The sequence below is a fragment of the Saccostrea cucullata genome, unplaced genomic scaffold, assembly GCF_032062105.1.
Source record: "Saccostrea cucullata isolate Sc308-1 unplaced genomic scaffold, CSIRO_AGI_Scuc_v1 ctg6917, whole genome shotgun sequence".
Lineage (NCBI taxonomy): Eukaryota > Metazoa > Mollusca > Bivalvia > Ostreida > Ostreidae > Saccostrea > Saccostrea cuccullata.
In genome coordinates this window covers 9,381-29,936 of record NW_026928285.1, presented here as the reverse complement: position 1 = coordinate 29,936, position 20,556 = coordinate 9,381, and the positions used below count along the sequence as shown (strand labels likewise).

General features: G+C 34.6%; 2 protein-coding genes and 1 long non-coding RNA gene across 3 annotated transcripts; 2 read left to right on the top strand and 1 right to left on the bottom strand.

The window, feature by feature from the left end:
- Positions 1–693: 693 nt before the first annotated feature.
- On the top strand, positions 694–3,492 carry LOC134277035 (ankyrin repeat and KH domain-containing protein 1-like). The gene is made up of 7 exons (XM_062759307.1): positions 694–1,288; positions 1,702–1,824; positions 1,975–2,208; positions 2,401–2,784; positions 2,907–3,074; positions 3,197–3,268; positions 3,392–3,492. Exons 1-7 carry the CDS (start codon positions 694–696, stop codon positions 3,490–3,492), a joined length of 1,677 nt encoding a protein of 558 aa, XP_062615291.1.
- Positions 3,493–4,111: 619 nt separating this feature from the next.
- On the bottom strand, positions 4,112–7,589 carry LOC134277034 (uncharacterized). Its single transcript, XR_009994175.1, has 7 exons — positions 7,370–7,589; positions 6,948–7,014; positions 6,599–6,651; positions 6,283–6,390; positions 5,764–5,847; positions 5,221–5,315; positions 4,112–4,874 (listed from the first exon to the last, which is right to left on the bottom strand). It is a non-coding gene; the product is annotated as an uncharacterized LOC134277034 (long non-coding RNA).
- A 6,755-nt stretch (positions 7,590–14,344) lies between these two features.
- On the top strand, positions 14,345–16,167 carry LOC134277033 (ankyrin repeat domain-containing protein 17-like; the record flags this gene model as incomplete). The annotated part of the gene is made up of 3 exons (XM_062759305.1): positions 14,345–14,492; positions 14,850–15,163; positions 15,684–16,167. Coding segments are annotated over exons 1-3 (946 nt in total), but the record flags the coding sequence as incomplete, so codon positions are not given.
- Between the last annotated feature and the right edge of the window lie 4,389 nt (positions 16,168–20,556).

The window sequence follows — 20,556 nt, the reverse complement described above, 5'->3', positions numbered from 1 at the left end:
CACATAGCCCTGATACTCCAAAAAGAAGGATACGTGGAAGTACCTATTATAGACATCAGGAAGATTGAAGATTATTGTGACTCTCGTCATCCACAGGTTTTTGTCATTGATGATGTGGTAGGTGTTTTAGGTCTGCAAAAACAAAAGTTAGAATCATTAATAGACCTTGAAAAAAGAATTTCAGATCCGTCCAATAGAAATACAAAGGTATTAATCTCATGTAGGGAAGCAGTGTTTAATGAATGTTACAAATCATTTTTCTCAAATGAAAATAACACAATTAAGATGCATAGTTCCAAAAATGCATTGAACAATGAAGATAAAAAAGCGATCCTTCAGAAACACGGCTTGGATAGAGATTTGTTGACCCCTGCACTACTGGGAGGAACATTGGATATGTTTCCTCTGTTGTGTAAACTATATTCAAAAGTAAAGAAATTTAGAAAAAATGTTGAAAGGTTCTTTACCCGTCCAGCTGAATGTATATTAGACGAATGTGATAAAATGCAAGTGCAAAATAGTTTATGCTATGCTACATTGGTTTTGTGCATGTTAAATGACAATAAACTATCAAAAGAAATATTGAAAAACACTGGAAACGCCGTTTTCTTGGAGATGAAATCAAAATTATTAGAATGTTGTAAAGTTGAAAGAAACACTGATGCATTTAAATTTGTAAAAGCATTGGCAGCTATGGAGGGGACTTACACAAAACTTTGTGGTACTGAGTACACCATTATTCATGACTCTGTCTTTGAAATCCTTTCATATCATTTTGGTTCTCAGTTTCCAGATCTTCTTTTGCAATATATTAGCAGTGGTTACATTGCTAATAACGTGAAAATACAAGAATGTAAAGGAGAATTGGAGGTTGAATGTAAACAAGTTGAAAATGAAGAGTTTAGTGGTGAGGAGCATGAAACATTAAGCCAGGATTTGTTTGATCTCAGTCTTAGGTTAAGAGAGGATCAGTACTCTATGTTAGCAGAGCGTTTGTACAGAGACATAGAAAATATGGAGCTGTATGATGTTTTTATGAATAATGTTTTGAAACATCCTAAGGTGTGTCAGGCTTTTATTGGGGTGTTAGAGACAAAGTCCTACACTGAGTTAAAGGCTTTATTCTTGTCAGAACAGAAAGATGCATCTAAGGCTGTGAGTAAAGGAGAGCGTGTGAGGGAGAAGATTGAGAGGTGGGATGAGAGGAGCAGGGAATGGCGCAGACAGGAGGTACTGGTGAATGAGAGGATTGATGATAGTGAAATAAAATACAGTGTGAGGGTTATCAGTTGGGTGGTTTACTACGGACACAGTCGAATCCTATATTATATTTTAAAACAAACTGAATTACACAAAGAAACACAGATTGAACTGTTTTGGAATTCCTTTAGCCCCAGGTTAATATATGAAGCAAAAAAAAAGAGAAAATAACATTGAAAAATATATTGCAACAGTCAAATTATCTTTATCAAACTCCATTTGTGATACAACAAATCAAAAACAGGAAAATAGTCGGTCTGATTTTGAACATGACCGCTTATTTCTATTGAGTTGTTACAGTGGTGATTTGGAGACTTAACATTTTAATCAAGTTTGTAGATATAAAAATGAAAAACAAAAAAAACAAATATTTGTTTGATGATACACCACTGACAACAGCATGTAAGGTTGGACATATGAGTGTAGTGAAAGAGCTTATAGAAGCCGGAGCTGATATCAAACTGCAAGGTAAGTTTTCTACACCACTGACAGTAGCATGTGAGGGTGGACATATGAGTTTAGTGAAGGAGCTTATAGAAGCCGGAGCTGATATCAATCTACAAGGTTGGTTTGATACACCACTAACAGCAGCATGTGTGGGTGGACATATGAGTGTAGTGAAGGAGCTTATAGAAGCTGGAGCTGATATCAATCTACAAAGTAAGCTTTATACACCACTGATAGCAGCATATATGGTTGGACATATGAGTGTAGTGAAGGAGCTTAAAGAAGCTGGAGCTGATATCAATCTACAAGGTAGATTTGATGCACCACTGACAGCAGCATGTGAGGATGGACACAGGAATGTGGTGATGGAGCTTATAGAAGCCGGAGCTGATATCAGTCAACAAGGTAAGTATAATACACTACTGATAGCAGCATGTGAGGGTGGACTTATGAGTGTAGTTAAGGAGCTTATAGAAGCCGGAGCTGATATCAATCAACAAGGTAAGGTTCATACACCACTGACAGCAGCATGTGAAGGTGGACATATGAGTGTAGTGAAGGAGCTAATAGAAGCTGGAGCTGATATCAATCAACAAGGTGAGTTTGATACACCGCTAACAGCAGCATGTGAAGGTCGACATATGAGTGTAGTGAAGGAGCTTATAGAAGCTGAAGCTGATATCAATCAACAAGGTGAGTCTAATACACCACTAACAGCAGCACGTGAAGGTGGACATATGAGTGTAGTGAAGGAGCTTATAGAAGCTGGAGCTGATATCGATCAACAAGGTGAGTTTCATACACCACTAACAGCAGCATATAAGGGTGGACACAGAAGTGTAGTGAAAGAGCTAATATACACCGGAGCCGATATCAATCAACAAGGTGGGTTTGATACACCACTGACAGCAGCATGTGAGGGTGGACATACTAGTTTAGTGAAGGAGCTTATAGAAGCTGGAGCTGATATCAATCAACTAGGTGAGTTTCATACACCACTGACAGCAGCATGTAAGGGTGGACATATTAGTGTAGTGAAGGAGCTTATAGAAGCCGGAACTGATATCAATCTACAAGGTTGGTTTGATACACCACTGACAGCAGCATATGAGGGTGGACATATGAGTTTAGTGAAGGAGCTTATAGAAGCCGGGGCTGATATCAATCAAGAAGGTAAGTTTCATAAACTTCATAAACAGCAGCATATAAGGGTGGACACAGGAGTGTATTGAAGGAGCTTATAGAAGCCGAAGCTGATATCAATACACAAGGCAAGTTTCATACACCACTAACAGCAGCATATGAGGGTGGACATATGAGTTTAGTGAAGGAGCTTATAGAAGCCGGGGCTGATATCAATCAAGAAGGTAAGTTTCATAAACTTCATAAACAGCAGCATATAAGGGTGGACACAGGAGTGTATTGAAGGAGCTTATAGAAGCCGAAGCTGATATCAATACACAAGGCAAGTTTCATATACCACTAACAGCAGCATATGAGGGTGGACATCTGAGTGTAGTAAAGGAGCTTATAGAGACCGGAGCTGATATCAATCAAAAAGGTAAGTATGATACACCGCTGATTGCAGCATATAAGGGTGGACATATGAGTGTAGTGAAGGAGCTTATAGAGACCCGAGCTGATATCAATCAAAAAGGTAAGTTTGATACACCGATGATTGCAGCATATAAGGGTAGACACAGAAGTGTAGTGAAGGAGCTTATAGAAGCCGGAGCTGATATCAATCTACAAGGTAGGTTTGATACACCACTGACAGCAGCATAGTATGAGTGTAGTGAAGGAGCGACTAGAAGCAGGAGCAGATAACATTCTAGAAGATTAGTCAGAAACACCATTAACAGCAGCATGTTGATAAGGACATACGAATGTAGTGAAAGAGCTACTAGAAGCCGGAGCTGATATCAATCAGCAAGGTATATAATACACCACTTGATATCAGCATGTAATAGTTGAAATATGAGTGTAGTGGAAGAGAGTATAGAAGTCGGAGCTGGTATCAATTAAAAGAGTGACATTAATACTCCACAGACAGTAGCGTATAATGGATGATATATATGTGCTGATGCAAGACATTTCAATAGTGATATTTTTAACTTTGCCTTAAAATATCAAGAATGAGCTCTGAAACATGCACATATAAAAGTCCTGTATAAACATATGTACAAGTATATTTAACAAATTTCCTTAATTACAATTCCATAACTCATAATTCCTAAACTGTCTTACTTCAAATTGAAGGAAACAAAAAATATTTTACTCTTGCAATTCTCATTACTCTTGCAATATCAATTGTAATATTTATTAAAATCACAATTCACCCTTTTTTTACTCAGAAATGTCTCTACCTCATTTGCCTATTTTATTTTTTACATCTATGACTCACTGAGCAACTGACAGAGAAGCCTCACTCGCCCACAAGCAACAGCAAAAGGATCGGTCAGAGACACCACCTATCTCTTACTTGGGTATCAAGATCTGCAACTTACTGCCAGCAAAGCTCTTTCAGACTACCCTTGATTGTCTTATTTTTTCCCACAATAATATCCATGCACTTATTATTTAAGTTAGACTTGTACATATATGTAATATATAAATCAAGATTAAAATGTATGTGATTGCAGATTACACAACAAACCAATAAATGTTTAAACAATAAAAAACTTAACAGTTTTAATCTGTAATCAAGTATCAGAAAAAAAATGTCACTGTCAAAAATACAACACTAGGTATATTTTTCTTATCTAACATTGAATGTGTCAATTAAAGATAAGTAAAAAAAGCATCACATTTGTGCAAAACAGTAGCAACTCAGATATTTCATCTCTAATAGCCCATCTCTGTTCAATTACTACATCCAAAGGTTTGACTCTTTTAGATTCTTTATTTGTCCTAGTTCTTCTTATGCTCTGCCTTTTAGAGTGCTTTGATTTGAGAGTGGCACTTTTGGTGTCCTGTTCTTTGAAGACTTTATTTCTTACATTCATCAGAACGCAACTTCAGTTTTCTAATTTCATAGATAGTATTATCTTTAGAATCATTTTTTGTACTATGAAGACGTAATCAATATTTAAAACTGCTTCTTGTTTTTTCTTCTCTTCATGCCAAGAAGTTTTCAGCTCTGGAGAAGCACATCTAGCTCCTAATTTCTACAACAAACATAAAAATAAATACCCATTTGCCTATATATACATATTATATGTGTGCTTCCTGATTTATGCAATTGCATATATTAAATAGTTCACAAAATCTGAGTTGATTGTAAAATTACCAATTGACCTAGAGGAAACACAGCTCAATTTTGCTTAATTAAAATATTTACAGAAGACCACAAAAGATATGTCATTTTTTCAAGTCTGGGTAATAAAGACAGATAATTATCTATAATTTCAGGCCAGCGAGCTACAGATATTGGAGCTAATGTTGTTATACATGTAAATTGGGGACTAATGATTTTTTCGCCATCTTTTTTTAAGCATTTTCCACTATGATTACCTGCTTGACCTTGAACATGTTGAGGTGCCATTTTCTCTGCTCCTCCACAATAATTCTTTCATTTAGCAGCAAGATACTAAGGATATGGTAAAAAGCTGTCACAAACAAAATATGAAAAATTAATAACAGGTATGGCTCTCCGTAGAAAGAATACACAAAAAAGGAGAAAAAAAAATATACAAACAGGGTATACTTATGACTAACATGACTAAAGCAAGAAGATAACATTTTACAGAATAAAAAAAACTTCTCTGTGTCATCTAGTTAAGTAAATTGCATAAAAAACCATATAATTATATGTATAGATCAAATCTATAGATGACAAAATATGATATGAAACATACATAATGGTACCGTAGTCCGAGCACATGGAATTTGAAGATTTACAAAGTTTACGAAAATGCAAAGAATAGCATTTACAGCATTTAACATAATAAGACACACGTAAATATAGTTTCACAGCAGCAAGCTACAGATTTTGTGGAAGTACATGTAAATTGGGGACTTGTGACTTTTTTTTGAGCAATTTACCAATGTATTTACCTGCTTGACCTTGAATATGCTGAGATGCGCAGCCCTTTTCTTCGTGTTCCTCCACGATATTTTATGTAATGTAGCAGAAAGATACTATGGATAAAAAAAATTATGAAAAATTAAAAGCAGGTATGGCATCTTGTAGAAAAAATATGCAAACAGCTGTATTTATGATTAGAGCAAGTAGATAACATTCATACAATAATAAAATCCTTAAACTTTGTGATCTAGTACATATTATGATATGTATTAGATTAAATTTAAAGAAGACAAAACATGATATGAAATGGATGTACATACTCGGAACACATGGAATTTAAGAGTAAACAAAAATGCTAAGGTTAGCATCTACAGCATCTAACATGCAAGTTATTGGGATGATGAGCAAGTGATTTAACATAAAGTAAAATATATTAACAACTTACACTGTAAATAGCAGGTTTTTAAAGTGGACAGCAAATGCAAAGTTCCACTAAATGGTGGCAATCTCATACACAATAAGTTGTACAGCAAATGATTAGTTCGTACCTCATACTTGGTAGCCAAATATCTGGTCAAGTCACTTTCAGAAGGAAGGCTCAGCAAGTTCAATGTTGATCATTCTCATAGCTACTTCAAACTTTTCTGGCACAATTTCTGAAAGAAAAGATGTATCTTGCAGGGTTTTTTGTTCAAACTAGGAATAATTATCATGAATGTAAAAATTTGAAAAGTTTATAGATGACAGACGGATACCAGACACAGATCAGAAAACTCGCTCGGGTCTTAAAATGGCTCAGGTGGGCTAAAAAAAATCAATTCATGTGATTTTATTGATCTTATCAGAAAATTTAAGAAATCTTACCTTTGTGTTAATCTTTATGCTGCTTTTGTCATTTCTTGTGAGCATTTGGATTCCTGTAAGTAATGCATGCATAATTGTGCATCATAGAATATGATAACTATTTTTAATAATTCATGCTTAAATATTTAATGTAAAAAAATTATGCATAGCTCAGAATCCATTGCTATTGTATTTTTAGGATAAGGAAAATAAGAATATAAACCTCATCTTGTTTACTTGGTATATAGCATTTCAAGTTGTTGCAATATTTTTCATAGTCTTCGCTATGCTAAAATATACAAGTTAATAAAAACATTGTTAGTTTATTTCAATTTGTATTAATTAAAAATTTGAGCTGCATGGTTCTCACTATTTTCACAAGCTGTCTACATAGCCGGCGCTGTGGGGAATCGTCTCAGGCACAGTCCACACTGCAACTATTTAAATAATCAAAATGAGTGCTGAATATATTCTTGAGTATGCATTAAGAAATAAATAAATATTTTATTACATTGTACAACACACTCTGTAAATGCTGAACAGAGGAACACTTTAGTGACTAAAATTCTGAAACCAATCCCAAACGAGAAAATTCTGGTTAAAATCCATCTTTAAGAGAGATGATTAAAAGTGTTAAATAATTATTACAAAATTTAAATAGCGCTTGCCCAAACGTTTTTACTGCCAGGCATTTTATGTGTAGAGCCCAGACTAAGGAACAGTAACATTATCAGTAGCAGAGGCAATTATTCATTCAAGGACACGTGATAAAATTTTGTACATTGTTCCTACCGCTAAACAGGGTCGTACATGTAAATGTCTTCATCTTCTGTTAAAACATAAATTCCATCCAAAGTTAATTATGCTTCTCCTTTTAGCGTCACTCTCTTTCGCCCCTTCCTCCCGTACAACATCATGATCAAGTTCAACATGGCTGTGTGGAACCCTCCAAAAAATTGAATTTCGGCGCGGTGTGTTATTTTTAAAGTAATTGCTTTTCGAGCCCGACTTCGATCCCGATGTAATTTTACTACATTAGTAGTCGATAGAGAAAAAACTAAGTTATATTCCACAGTTTTGAAAAATCTACAGAAGGGTTAAATAAATAAAAATGAGAAATGAATACATTAAAATAAATAGGGTGCATAAATATTTTTTTTCAAAAATGTTTCAACATAAGGTATAAAGAATTATTTATGACATATTCAAAACACCAAAAATGTATTTAAACTTTAAGTATAAGCATATTTACTTTTACATGTCGATATTCTAAAACGAAACGTATAATTTTCTCAATTAAACTATATTATTCTCGACGTATTTTGCATTAAATATGATTATACTTATTTGAAAACTGTACTTAATTATATCACAATATATCTCATGTAAAATGTACCGTTATACATAAATTAAATTCAATACAAGAAATTTACTGGAGTAAACGAATTTATTAAATTATATTAAACGCGACTTTTCATGCAGTGTTTGCAAATGACCAATATTATTACAACATTAGGAAATTTACGGTTTCATTTTTATTGAAAAGTAGTTGACAATGATATCAGAAAGCCTTTTAGATATTTAATTCATCAGATGGATGTAGATATCTCGTGTTAAAAGAGTAACATGAAAACCATCTATTTTCTATCTTCACTAGTTTAGATGTATTTAAGAAATAAGGTATCATTTTTAAACTTCTATCGGGATATAAATACGGGTCGGTCACGAGATTAAATTCCATAAAGCCCGAAGGGCTTTATGATGAATTTAATCTCGTACCAACCGGTATTTATAGCCCAATAGATGTTTTAAAATGATACGTTATTACTTATATTTACATTTGTGACTTATTCATACTTTATATTTGCCTGATTGTGACTTTTAACATGTGAAATGCATTATTTTTCAAACCCAACGGCATGTATGTAATTCACTGAACGCGCGTCGACCCTTTATGACGTCACTGAGAAATTACGTCAAACGATTATCCATACGCACATCTATGACCTCTTGACCCCATACCTGTATTTATACAGTTGTAGATACGCATTCCTTTTAGTAGTGTTATATAAGGGAAAACATTTGCAAATGTAAATATATAAAAATATCAGATAGGTAACGCGATAATTAAATACCGGTCCTTAAAGAAAAGTAAACAACAAAACAGTCTTTGTTGTAATGCTCGTTTTTTAGATTGTTTTCAGAGAAATTGCGATTCAATTCTGCTCATTGTAATCAAAGTTATACCCATAGATTCCTTTCTTAAGAGAAAATTCTTCAACATCATAAATCCAATTGAAATATATTCTTTTGATTATTTACAGCCATTAAAATCAATTTTGAATAACTATACCTATGCTGGATTCCTTATCTTCATAAGTATTCTTACAGACAAAGATACGCCAAAGGTTTCAATAAATGTTTCATAAAGACTTTTTTCTTTAATTCTCACTAAAATATTCACTGAAGTACTGTACAACAATATATCCGGTAATTGAAAAGTAGGGGAAATCAGACGTGGATACTAAAAAATTCTTTTTAAAAAAATTAAGAAAAGGTGAAATAATTTTTTTTGTTACCAAATTCAAAAAGTCGAGTTTCCGACTTTTTAACTTCATATAGTACCTTTCCCAAAAATAAATTAACGTCCAGGCTTTTTGGCATCATTGACAAATGGTTTTTCAATAAATATGGAACTCATAATTATTGATCAATTGCAAAAGTATTTTGTTACAACCCATTCTTATTGCACATACAAATACTCTGAAGTTCATTAACTGTTCAACAAAGTAGGCGATACTGTAGTTTGTGATCCCTAATGATGTCGTCACCATCAACGCTGGGAGAATTGCCAATGGAACACAAAATGTTCTCAAACAAGTCGAGATTCATTGTTGACTTCCTGAGCAGACACAAGTTTGGATCCGACGTAACGAACGTTCCCATGATTTTAACATCAGTTGACATGACCTGTATAGGCATAAATCTGTAATGATGTGGTTAAACATCAATGTTGCCGGCAGAACAGACTAACATGTTGTTGCTGGACGTTTCCCAGGGCAGTACCATTGGGACAACATATTGACACGCATGTTGTGTCTTTTCCAGGCCTTTATGGCCGCCGATTCATTTTTCAAGATGACAATACCAGATGTCAAAGGGCTCGGCTCGTTACAGATTATCTCCAACTCCAACTCCAGAATATTATCATATTACCATGACCCATACTTAGTCCGGACATTCCCCCATGAAGCATATCTTAGACATGCTTGGACCTGCGAATGTCAAAGAACTTGCAGCAGCATTGCAAAAGGAATGGAATAACTTTAATTCCCCCAAACGACCTGGGAAGTCTTATTAAGAGTATGTCACGCCGAATCCGGGCTTGTGTGGCCATTCAAGATACAGTTTTACCACTACTGACTCTGTTTCATAATGGTGGTAAGTTTGCTGTGTGACCCTGTGTTGGTGTAAACCCTTGTTCTGGAGAATCTGTCCTTTTCTACCTGTACGCAGGGTTTTGAATAAATTGATAATTGTTTTTTTAGTGTTGTTTTGACATTTTATTCTTCTTAATGCTTATGATCTGCAATTCATTGTACCTGTAAATCCAACATCCCTTATTTTTTAATTACGATATAAACAAGCTTAAGATGCCTGATTTTCTGTTAAATTTTGATACAAAGTCTTCTAACAAATATTGTCGGATAACATGTATATACAATTTGGGCCCTATTATTAGTAGACCTGTATTTTTTAAAATATAAAACAGAATTTATTTCAAAACTTAAGTATGTACATGAGAAGAAGAAAAGTTAATACTTGACTTCAATTCGAAATTAAGATATATTGACAACATAATATTAAAACAAACATACAGGCAAATATAGCCTATCATTAGGTCGTATTTTTTCATACTAATTGATAGTCCTTTTTTAATACTGAAATAGACTACTTTATGTTCCGTCTACCTGATCAATAGATACCGGTAAACCTCACCGAGTGTGTGACCGGTAACAGGGGATGCTTACTCCTCCTTGGCACCAAATCCCACCTCTGAAATTTCCAGGGTCCGTGTTTATGCTCTTTTCAGTTTTGTTGATAATTTTTGAGATTGTTCTCTGCTCGTTTTCTTCACCTTAAACACTCTTCTACTTGACTTGTTAATCTTTCAATCTTCTGGTATCCCTACAGAGATTGCTGTACTACACACTTTTAGTACCAGATACCATGTCTGTTCGTACTGAGATGTTGTCAAAGATTTCTTTACATTTCCAAGTATTTTCCTTAAAATTCTTTGCAAATTAAAAGAATGTCCATATTGACGGTAGATATCTTTCGGGTAAAAAAATATTTCAATTATCGACTGTTCGTCAATATAGAGTTATATAGTGAAAATATCTTACTGAGTATATCAATTCTGTTTAGAACATATAGTTTATTCATAATTCTGTTTGATTGATTGATTGATTGTATATTGTTTAACGTCCCTCTCGAGAATTTTTCACTCATATGGAGACGTCACCGTATGCCGGTGAAGGGCTTCAAATTTTGACCTTTACTCGGCACTCATGGCCATTGAGCAGTGAGGGATCTTTATCGTGCCAACGCCTGCCGCTGACACGGGGCCTCGGTTTTTAAGGTCTCATCCGAAGGACCCGCAACTTTCACTTCAAAGTGCCGAGCGCATGGCGAAGGAACAGTTGCTACCAATTTTAACGACTAGGTCAGTCGCGGCCGAGATACGAACTCACGACCTCCCGATCACGGAGCGAGCGCTCTACCGACTGAGCTACCGTGAACGGTATAATTCTGTTTGATGTTAAGCATTTAACTTGATATTTATTAAATAATCTAAACGTGACTTTGAACACATTCTTACACACAGCGATTTATTGCGATTTAGAACCTACCAGTTAATGTATCCGACGATGGTTAATAATTAGAGTCTGGCAAAATGATCGCGAATTGGCAAATCATTTTGGCATTAAACCGTTTTTACAGAAATCAATTTAAATTTTTATAAATTTCTTTTACAGAAGCGACTCTTTAAAGATACGATTGTTGTGTTAAAGTGATACAGTAGCAGTGTCGAGAACATTGATGACCCCTAACCCCCAAAAAGTAAAGAAGAACGTTTTTAATTAAGCATGATTTACTTTAATTATTGAGAAATGAACAAAAAAGTTCTTTCACAAACGATTTTTTTTAAAACGACAATCCTTCGACATTCTAGTAATTATGTCTTTCTTTTTTTCTAAATACCGAGAGGATCATTGACACACTTTAAGCTTAATTGTTTTGTTTTTTTTACCAAATTTAATGTTTACAATTCCTAACTAAGGCACTTCTAGTGATCAGCAAATTTTGTAACATCATTTATTGAATTACAAAGGAGGTAAATATCATGCTCATAGAAAAAAAAAACTCATAAAATCACTATAAACTGTATATACTTATTTAGAATTTACGTTTTTATTTAAAAAAAAAACAACTGCTTAGTATTCACATATATTGACATATTCAACAAGGACAAGGAGCACACGACGAGTGTGACCAGTCAGCAGGGGATGCTCACTCCTCCATGGCATCTGATCCCACTTCTGATGTTTCGGGAGTCCGTGTTTGCTCTGCTCTTATTTTGTATTGTTTTATGGACTTTGAGATTGAATACTGTTCGTTATCTACATATCCTTCTTATATTAAAATAGGACACAGACCTTGTTTACATAAAAAAGGTTGGGTGGTTTAAATCTCTCTTGTATCTCAACGATAGAAATTTAAACTTTGGGTGATCATTAGAAATACCTAAGTTAAGTATATGGGAACATAACAAAATTTGAAAGATAAAACATTTTTTAACTGAAACTGTGTCAATGATTCTTTAAGTATTGAATGATAATGTTTGATCTTGATTTTTTTTTCAGGAATCAAACCAAACTTGTTACCAAAGAAGAAAATAACAAAAAATGCTGATTGTTTTTACGTTTGATTTTAAAATAATCATGGTAGTAAAATTTAGGTTCATGTGATAATATACACATCGGAGAAGGGAGTGAATGTTTGGATGAGTGATGCCAGGAAGTGTGTGGAAGCAAAATTATCAGAAATTTACCAAAAACGAGAGGAACAATTTTAGCTATCCTCTTACTTCCTGTGACGGGAAATATAAAGTCAATCATCTTCAACCTGGTCAGAAAATCATCAGCAACTCTTGAGGAAGCCTAAGAAGGGTCCTCAACATTGTTAATACCGCATTAAAAATGAGCATGATAAGAAAATTCGGTATTGTTTTGTGTATATTACTCTTTCGGTAGGTTATTAGTGTAATATTCAATCTAAAATTAGTTGCATTAATGTGATGAAATCGAAATCTTCATTTCCCACCGAAAATACAGATTTAAGTAAGATAATGGACATTGTATCTATTGAGGTACATATCATCGGCCGTTTTAAAATGCTGAATTTTCATTTGATGCTACATGTATTTACGTTATTATTTGCTGCGTGTTACTAAATCGATAGCGAACAAAATAAAATATATCAAATTAACGTATTTTAGTCTTAATATTTAATCAAATTAACTGACCTGGGTTTTTCCATTTATCCTCTCACAGAATGTCAAAAGTAATGACGATAGTAAGCTTGTAGTCATTTCTACATTTTGGCTTTGCTGAAAACAACAAAAGGATTTTTAGCGTAGTAAAGATTAACACAGAGAAGTCTTATGGTAAATGTATATTGAATCATTCATTTAGGTAATGTAATTAAAATCCTATGGTCGGTATTAATTTTGATTGTAACATCTCCATATAAATTTCAAGAAGAAAGCAATATTAATTATTTTATAAATATTATTAGTCATAATTTTTCTTCATTCCAAAAGCATAACATCATGCAAGTAAAGATAGCGTAAAAGTACAAGAATGTAAAGGAGAGTCAGAGGTTGAATGTAAACAAGTTGAAAATGAAGAGTTTAGTGGTGAGGAGCATGAAACATTAAGTAGTAAAAGAAGCCAGGATTTGTTTGATCTCAGTCTTAGGTTAAGAGAGCATCAGTATCCAATGTTAGCAGAGCGATTGTACAGAGACATAGAAAATATGGAGCTGTATGATGTTTTTATGAATAATATTTTGAAACATACTAGGGTGTGTCAGGCTTTTATTGAGGTGTTAGAGACCAAGTCTTACACAGAGTTAAAGTCTTTATTTCTGTCAGTGCAGAAGGATGTATCTAAGGTTGTGAGTAAAGGAGAGTGTGTGATGGAGAAGATTGAGAGGAGGGATGAGAGGAGCAGGGAGTGGTACAGACAGAAGGTGCTGGTGAATGAGAAGGGTGATTAGAGAGAAAAAACATACAGTGTGAGGGTTATCAGTTGGGTGGTTTACTACGGACACAATCAGATCCTACAATATATTTTACAACAAACTGAATTACACAAAGAAACAGAGACTGGACTATTTTGGAATTCCGTTAGCCCCAGGTTAATCTATGAAGCAAAAAAAAAAGAGAGAAATAACATTGAAAAAAATGATGCAACAGAAAAATTATCTTTATCAAACTCCATTTGTGATACAACTAATCAAAAACAGAAAAATATTCGTTTTGTTTTTGAACATGACCGCTTATTTGTATTGAGTTGTTACAGTGGTGATTTGGAGACTGTAATAATTTTGATAAAGTATGTTGATATTAAAATTACAAACAAAAAAACCCTATATTTGTTTGCTGATACACCACTGAGAGCAGCATGTAAGGGTGGACATATGAGTGTAGTGAAGGAGTTACTAAAAGCCAGAGCTGATATCAATCAACAAGGTGAGTATGATACACCACTGACAGCAGCATGTGAGGGTGAACATATGAGTGTAGTGAATAAATTAATAGAAGCCGGAGCTGATATCAATCAACGAGGTAAGTATAATACACCACTGACAGCAGCATGTGAGGGTGGACATATGAGTGTAGTGAAGGAGCTTATAGAAGCCGGAGCTGATATCAATCAACGAGGTTGGTTTGATACACCACTGACAAAAGCATGTAAGGGTGGACATATGACAGTAGTGAAGGAGCTTATAGAAGCCGGAGCTGATATCAATCCACAAGGTAATAATAATACACCACTGATAGCAGCATGTGAGGGTGGACATATGAGTGTAGTGAAGGAGCTTATAGAAGCTGGAGCTGATATCAATCCACAAGGTAAGAATAATACACCACTGATAGCAGCATGTGAGCATGGACATATGAGTGTAGTGAAGGAGCTTATAGAAGCTGGAGCTGATATCAATCAACAAGATGGGTTTATAACACTACTGACAGCAGCTTGTAGAGGTGGACATATGAGTGTAGTAAAGGAGCTTATAGAGGCCGGAGCTGATATCAATCAAAAAGGTAAGTATGACACACCACTGACAGCAGCTTGTAGAGGTGGACATATGTGTGTAGTAAAGGAACTCATAGAAGCCGGAGCTGATATCAATCGAAAAAGTGAGTTTGGCACACCATTGACAGTAGCATGTGAGGGTGCACATATGTCTGTAGTGAAGGAACTCATAGAAGCCGGAGCTGATATCAATCAAAAAGTGAGTTTGGCACACCATTGACAGTAGCATGTGAGGGTGGACATATGAGTGTAGTGAAGGAGCTCATAGCTGATATCAATGGTAGCTGATACCATTGACAGTAGCATGTAAAGGTGGAGATGTGAGTGTAGTGGAGCTTATACACCAATCCACAAGATTTGACAGCAGCATGTGAGGTGGACATATGAGTGTAGTGAAGGAGCTTATAGAAGCCGGAGCTGATATCAATCAAAAAGGTAAGTATGACACACCACTGACAGCAGCATGTTATAGGGGACATATGAGTGTAGTGAAGGAGCTTATAGAAGCCGGAGCTGATATCAATCAAAAAGGTAAGTATGACACACCATTGACTGCAGCATGTTATAGGGGACATATGAGTGTAGTGAAGGAGCTTGTGGAAGCCGGAGCTGATATCAATCTAAAAGGTGAGTATCATACACCACTGACAGCAGCATGTGGGGGTGGACATATGAGTGTAGTGAAGGAGCTTATAGAAGCCGGAGCTGATATCAATCAGCAAGATAGTTATGATACACCAGTGACAGCAGCATATTGGGGTGGACATATGAGTGTAGTGAAAGAGCTTATAGAAGCTGGTGCTGATATCAATCAACAAGGTGGAGATGATACACCATTGACAGTAGCATGTAAGGGTGGACATATGTCTGCAGTGAAGGAGCTTATAGAAGCCGGAGCTGATATCAATCGTAAAAGTGAGTTTGGCACACCATTGACAGCAGCATGTAGAGGTGGACATATGGATGTAGTGAAGGAGCTCATAGAAGCCGGAGCTGATATCAATCGAAAAGGTGAGTATGAAACACCATTGACAGCAGCATGTTATGCTAGACTTATGAGTTTAGTGAAGGAGCTTATAGAAGCCGGAGCTGATATCAATCCTCAAGGTGCGTATAATACACCACTGACAGCAGCATGTCAGGGTGGACTTATGAGTTTAGTGAAGGAGCTTATAGAAGTGGGAGCTGATATCAATCAACAAGGTGAGTATTATACACCACTGACAGCAGCATGTGAGGGTGGACATATGAGTGTAGTGAAGGAGCTTCTAGAAGCGGGAGCAGATAGCATTCAAGATAAGTCAAAAACACCATTATGCTGTTGTCAATGCTGACATACGAGTGTAGTGAAAGAACTACTAGAAACTGTAACTGATATCAATCAGGAACATGACACCATTGACTACAGCATATAATGTGGACATACTTGTGTATTGAAAAAGCTTATAGAAGCTGGAGCTGATATCAATAAGCAAAAAGTATAATACACTACTTGATAGCAGCATGTAAAAGTGGACATATGAGTGTAGTGAAGGAGCTTATAGAAGTTGGAGCTAATATCAATCAACAGAGTGATATTAATACACTACTGAAGTAGCATATAATGGATGATAAATATGGTGGACATATGTAGTGTGAACTGGTCTCAATGAACTTAATAGATCGTGTTCCACTGACAGCATCTGCCGGGTGGACATCAGTAGCTGCTATAGGAGCAGACTGATATCAAACATTAAGGTTTTGTCAGATAAGTACTCCACTGGTAACAGCAGATGAGGGTGAGATGTTATAAATACTGAGATTTAATATTTGAAGGAAATGCTACAGACTGGGGCTAATTATCATTTACAAGAGGATAGGATAAATGCAATTGTGAAAATTCTGCTAGCACTCATGTATGGTAATTATTATTATATATAGAGTGGAAATCGTTTTAATAAAATTAAGACTGTAATCTTTGCAGAATCGTTGATGATTTAAAGTTTGCATTACTTTTTTTTTGTTTAGAATGATTGGTGGACATAGTTTTTTGGTGGATAATTTTATAGAGATGATATTATTCTCCTGGATGTTGGGTTGATGTTAGTGTCAGGGTAACGTTCAGACAAGGATGATTTTGTTATTCTAGCATGGTCTGTTTGTTGTGGTTAAAGAAGACAAATGTTCAGTGAGTTTAGGATAAGCGATACTTTTTTAAAATCGTTGCATGTGTGCATATAAGAGTTACGGGTGCTGAAGAATGTGCGAGACAGTAAAAGAAAGAATGGGACTCTGGACAAGATTTTACTGATACCGATATTTTAAAATTGATGATTTGTTTGAATACCTAAAACGTGCTGAAAGGAAGATAGTGCTGATTAAATCAAAGAAACGTGAAAGTTGATGTTCTTTAGAAAAAAGTAATACCGTATAGTGTACATAAAAAAAATTATAAAAATAAGAGCTTATGTCCTGACATTATACGCAATGTTTTAGCTACCCTCTCTTTAAAAGGTGTCTTGAAATTTTGATTTGTTATTATTTACAAGAATTAAGACTTGCTTCAGAAAGAGATCAGTCTTTAATCAGTATATGTTGTTGTATATTATATAGAACGATTTTACCCTTTCTTTGGACTTTCAGTAGGGCAGACTTTCTCGGCACTACGTTATGGTGAATACTAGTAGATTTTCATTGGTTACGAAATCAATAACATAACTGTTGTTGATAACGATTAGACGACTTATGCCCCACCTCTGTGCCATGAGAGAACTTTTAATTGGCTATTTACTATATCAGTTGACACTTTGTCGCATTTCTATCATATGTATATTTCAACAGTGACGGGAAGCTGTGTAAATTTCAGAAGCTAATTTTTATAATTAGGTAACATCAAGAATGCCACGACTTATTGAAAGTCCAAGCTAAGTGTGTAATGGTCCTAAATTGTCCAATTCACCATGCAAAAGAAAAAAAGAATTAGTGCATCCACTCTCATTTTGAATCATTCTGCAAAGTTGGAACAATTTTAGTCACAAATGGCATTGAGTGGAAACTGCCATTCTCTACAAATAATTAAATTTTACCTGTTCATTCTTGACATTAAGAGAAGGGTCCTTTTTTGTTTCCATACTTCAATATTTTATATTATGGCTGTAATGCGTCAATTGTTTGGTTGAAAAGAAGTTTGTATCATGAGTTGCTGCTAAATTGTGTGAATGCTTAATTTTTCTTTATCTTTACTCTTTTGTTGCCCTCAATTGTCTCTCATGGTTTTTCTTTTCAAGTATTGTTCATTTATTTATACATATGATGCATGATATAATATTACATTTGTTTACAATTAAAACAGAGAAATCTTTGAAATAGAAAAGGAAGAATTTAAAAAAAAATATTTAAAAGAGTCAGAATATTTCTTATTTTATATATTTTTTTAATAAATCACATAATAAAACAAATATAGAGATGCTTATCATTCATTTTACTATAAGGTACATATACAGAAGTTTTTGAGCATTTATTTTCAATATATTTAAAGTTTTTTAATGGAACCTGAACGTATCGTTGCACATATTCAGACATATACTTAGATCATCTATTTTTTTTTAACCTTTGTGGAAATGTTTATATAGTTTTATATATAACTGTTTATATATACTTCATGATATGTAATATGTGTACTGTAAACGTATTATATGCATCATGTGCGATATTTGGCGAAAATTGAATTTGGGACAAGTTGGTGTTGATTTGATTTGATTTAGCTCATGACCTAATGTTCGTATTTGAATATAAGTACAAGACATTTAGCAAGTGTATTTGAATAAGGGAGAGTTTCTTACCACCAAATGTTCTAGAAAGTATACAAAGCTTAATGTCATAAGTTTACAGTATGTTGTTCAATTCAGTTGTTACAGTTTTCAGTGTATATTTTGTATATCAAATCAGTGGACATTTGTAATTGATTAAAGAAATGTTCAGTTTCACGTGTTATCAATTACATGCAATTTGTTCCTTAAATGAATTTTATTCTCATCTAAATGTTAATAATAAACTTACTGTAATGCGCAGCTTCTTTAATTTTCGTAGCAGCTTCTTTAATTTTTATAGCTCTAATAGTCGAAGAGCTTATGCGATATTAAGGGTCTGTCGTCCGTCCAGTTGTCTGTCTGTGCATCTGTAAACAATACAATAGAAATTTCTGTGAAAATATTTTCAAAATGCTACTCCTCCCACAGTTTTGGTCTGATTTCAACACAAGTAGACCAGACTAAAATAATACATAATTCTATTATCGGTTTTTGATTTCGATGAGAACGGTGTTGCCATGGTTACTAGAAATAGACATTTCTTTGAAATATTTTCAAATGATATTCCTATAGATTTGGTTCTTGTGGGGATCCGGGTTAGAATAGATCCTCAGTACCCCCATGCTTGTCGTAAAAGGCGACTAAATGGGGCGGTCCTTCGGATGAGACAATATAAACCGAGGCCCCGTGTCACAGCAGGTGTGGCACGATAAAGATCCCTCCCTAGTCAAGGACCGTAAGTGCCCTGCATAGACCTAAATTTGCAGCCCTTCACCGGCAATGGTGACGTCTCCATATCAGTGAAATATTCTGGAGAGGGACGTTAAACAATATACAACCAACCAACCAACCTACAGTTTTGGTTTGATTGCAATAAACATTTGCCTAGAAAAGACTAAACCAATAGTATTTTTTAAAATTCTGAGGTTTTGCTTCTAGTTCAAATGCTACTTTTATCTTCCTTTGTTATAACAATAAAGCAGTAGAGCGACCGTCCTGTCAGAGATTTCTGGGGTTTTTTTTAGGTGCAGACCACAACCTATGAATAAACATCGAATATGGCTTTCAAACTGTTTAATTACAAAATATTTACTGTGCCTAGATATCCATCCATCCATCCTCCATCTTGTCCATGTTCTTCTTAAGGTTATACGCAACGTAGTTTGAACTTTTTTTGGATTCTTCCCTGGAGTTGAAGAGTTCCACTAAATGAAGGACCTGTGTGCAATATTTTTAATGTCTAAATATGGATTTGTACACCTCTTCTAAAACAATTTTTTATGAAAAAAAAATCTGGAATTTATGTTTTATAATTTTTGTACATTTTTATTTGAATAATGCAAATATTTTCAAAATTCCATATCTTTTTAAAACCCTTGGTAACGCATGCTGATTTTTTTTTCTAAGATCATGATATTATAAGTTTGAATTAGGAATATCTTGGAAAAATTTCCGTAGATAAGGTACGTTGCATATGATGTCCTTAACCCTGCAACCATAGTCCTTCTAAACACGTCATTTCAATATTCAACAATCACTTATTCAAAAAGGGCCTAAATAAAGGAGCCTTGATCTTTCAATTGAAGTTATATTTTTTCATATATGTATTATAATTTCTATTGAAAATTACGCCAAAACAACGGACAAACATATAAAACATGTAAATTGACTTCCACTGCAACATGGCGTGATGCTGGGATTTGTTGCAGCAGGAATGACTCTATCCAAGAAAAGTTGCGCCGCAGATTTTATAGTGATATTTTTTAAAACAGAGATTGCTTTACTGGACATTTAAAGTATTAGA

Excerpts from the sequence above, each read along its gene's own strand:
- LOC134277035 (XM_062759307.1), top strand. The coding sequence starts at position 694 with ATGGAGGGGACTTACACAAAACTTTGTGGTACTGAGTACACCATTATT. Across the intron at positions 1,825-1,974 it reads AGCTGATATCAATCTACAAG|TGAAGGAGCTTAAAGAAGCT; the intron begins GTTGGTTTGATA and ends ATATGAGTGTAG. Across the intron at positions 3,075-3,196 it reads GGCTGATATCAATCAAGAAG|CAGCATATGAGGGTGGACAT; the intron begins GTAAGTTTCATA and ends TACCACTAACAG.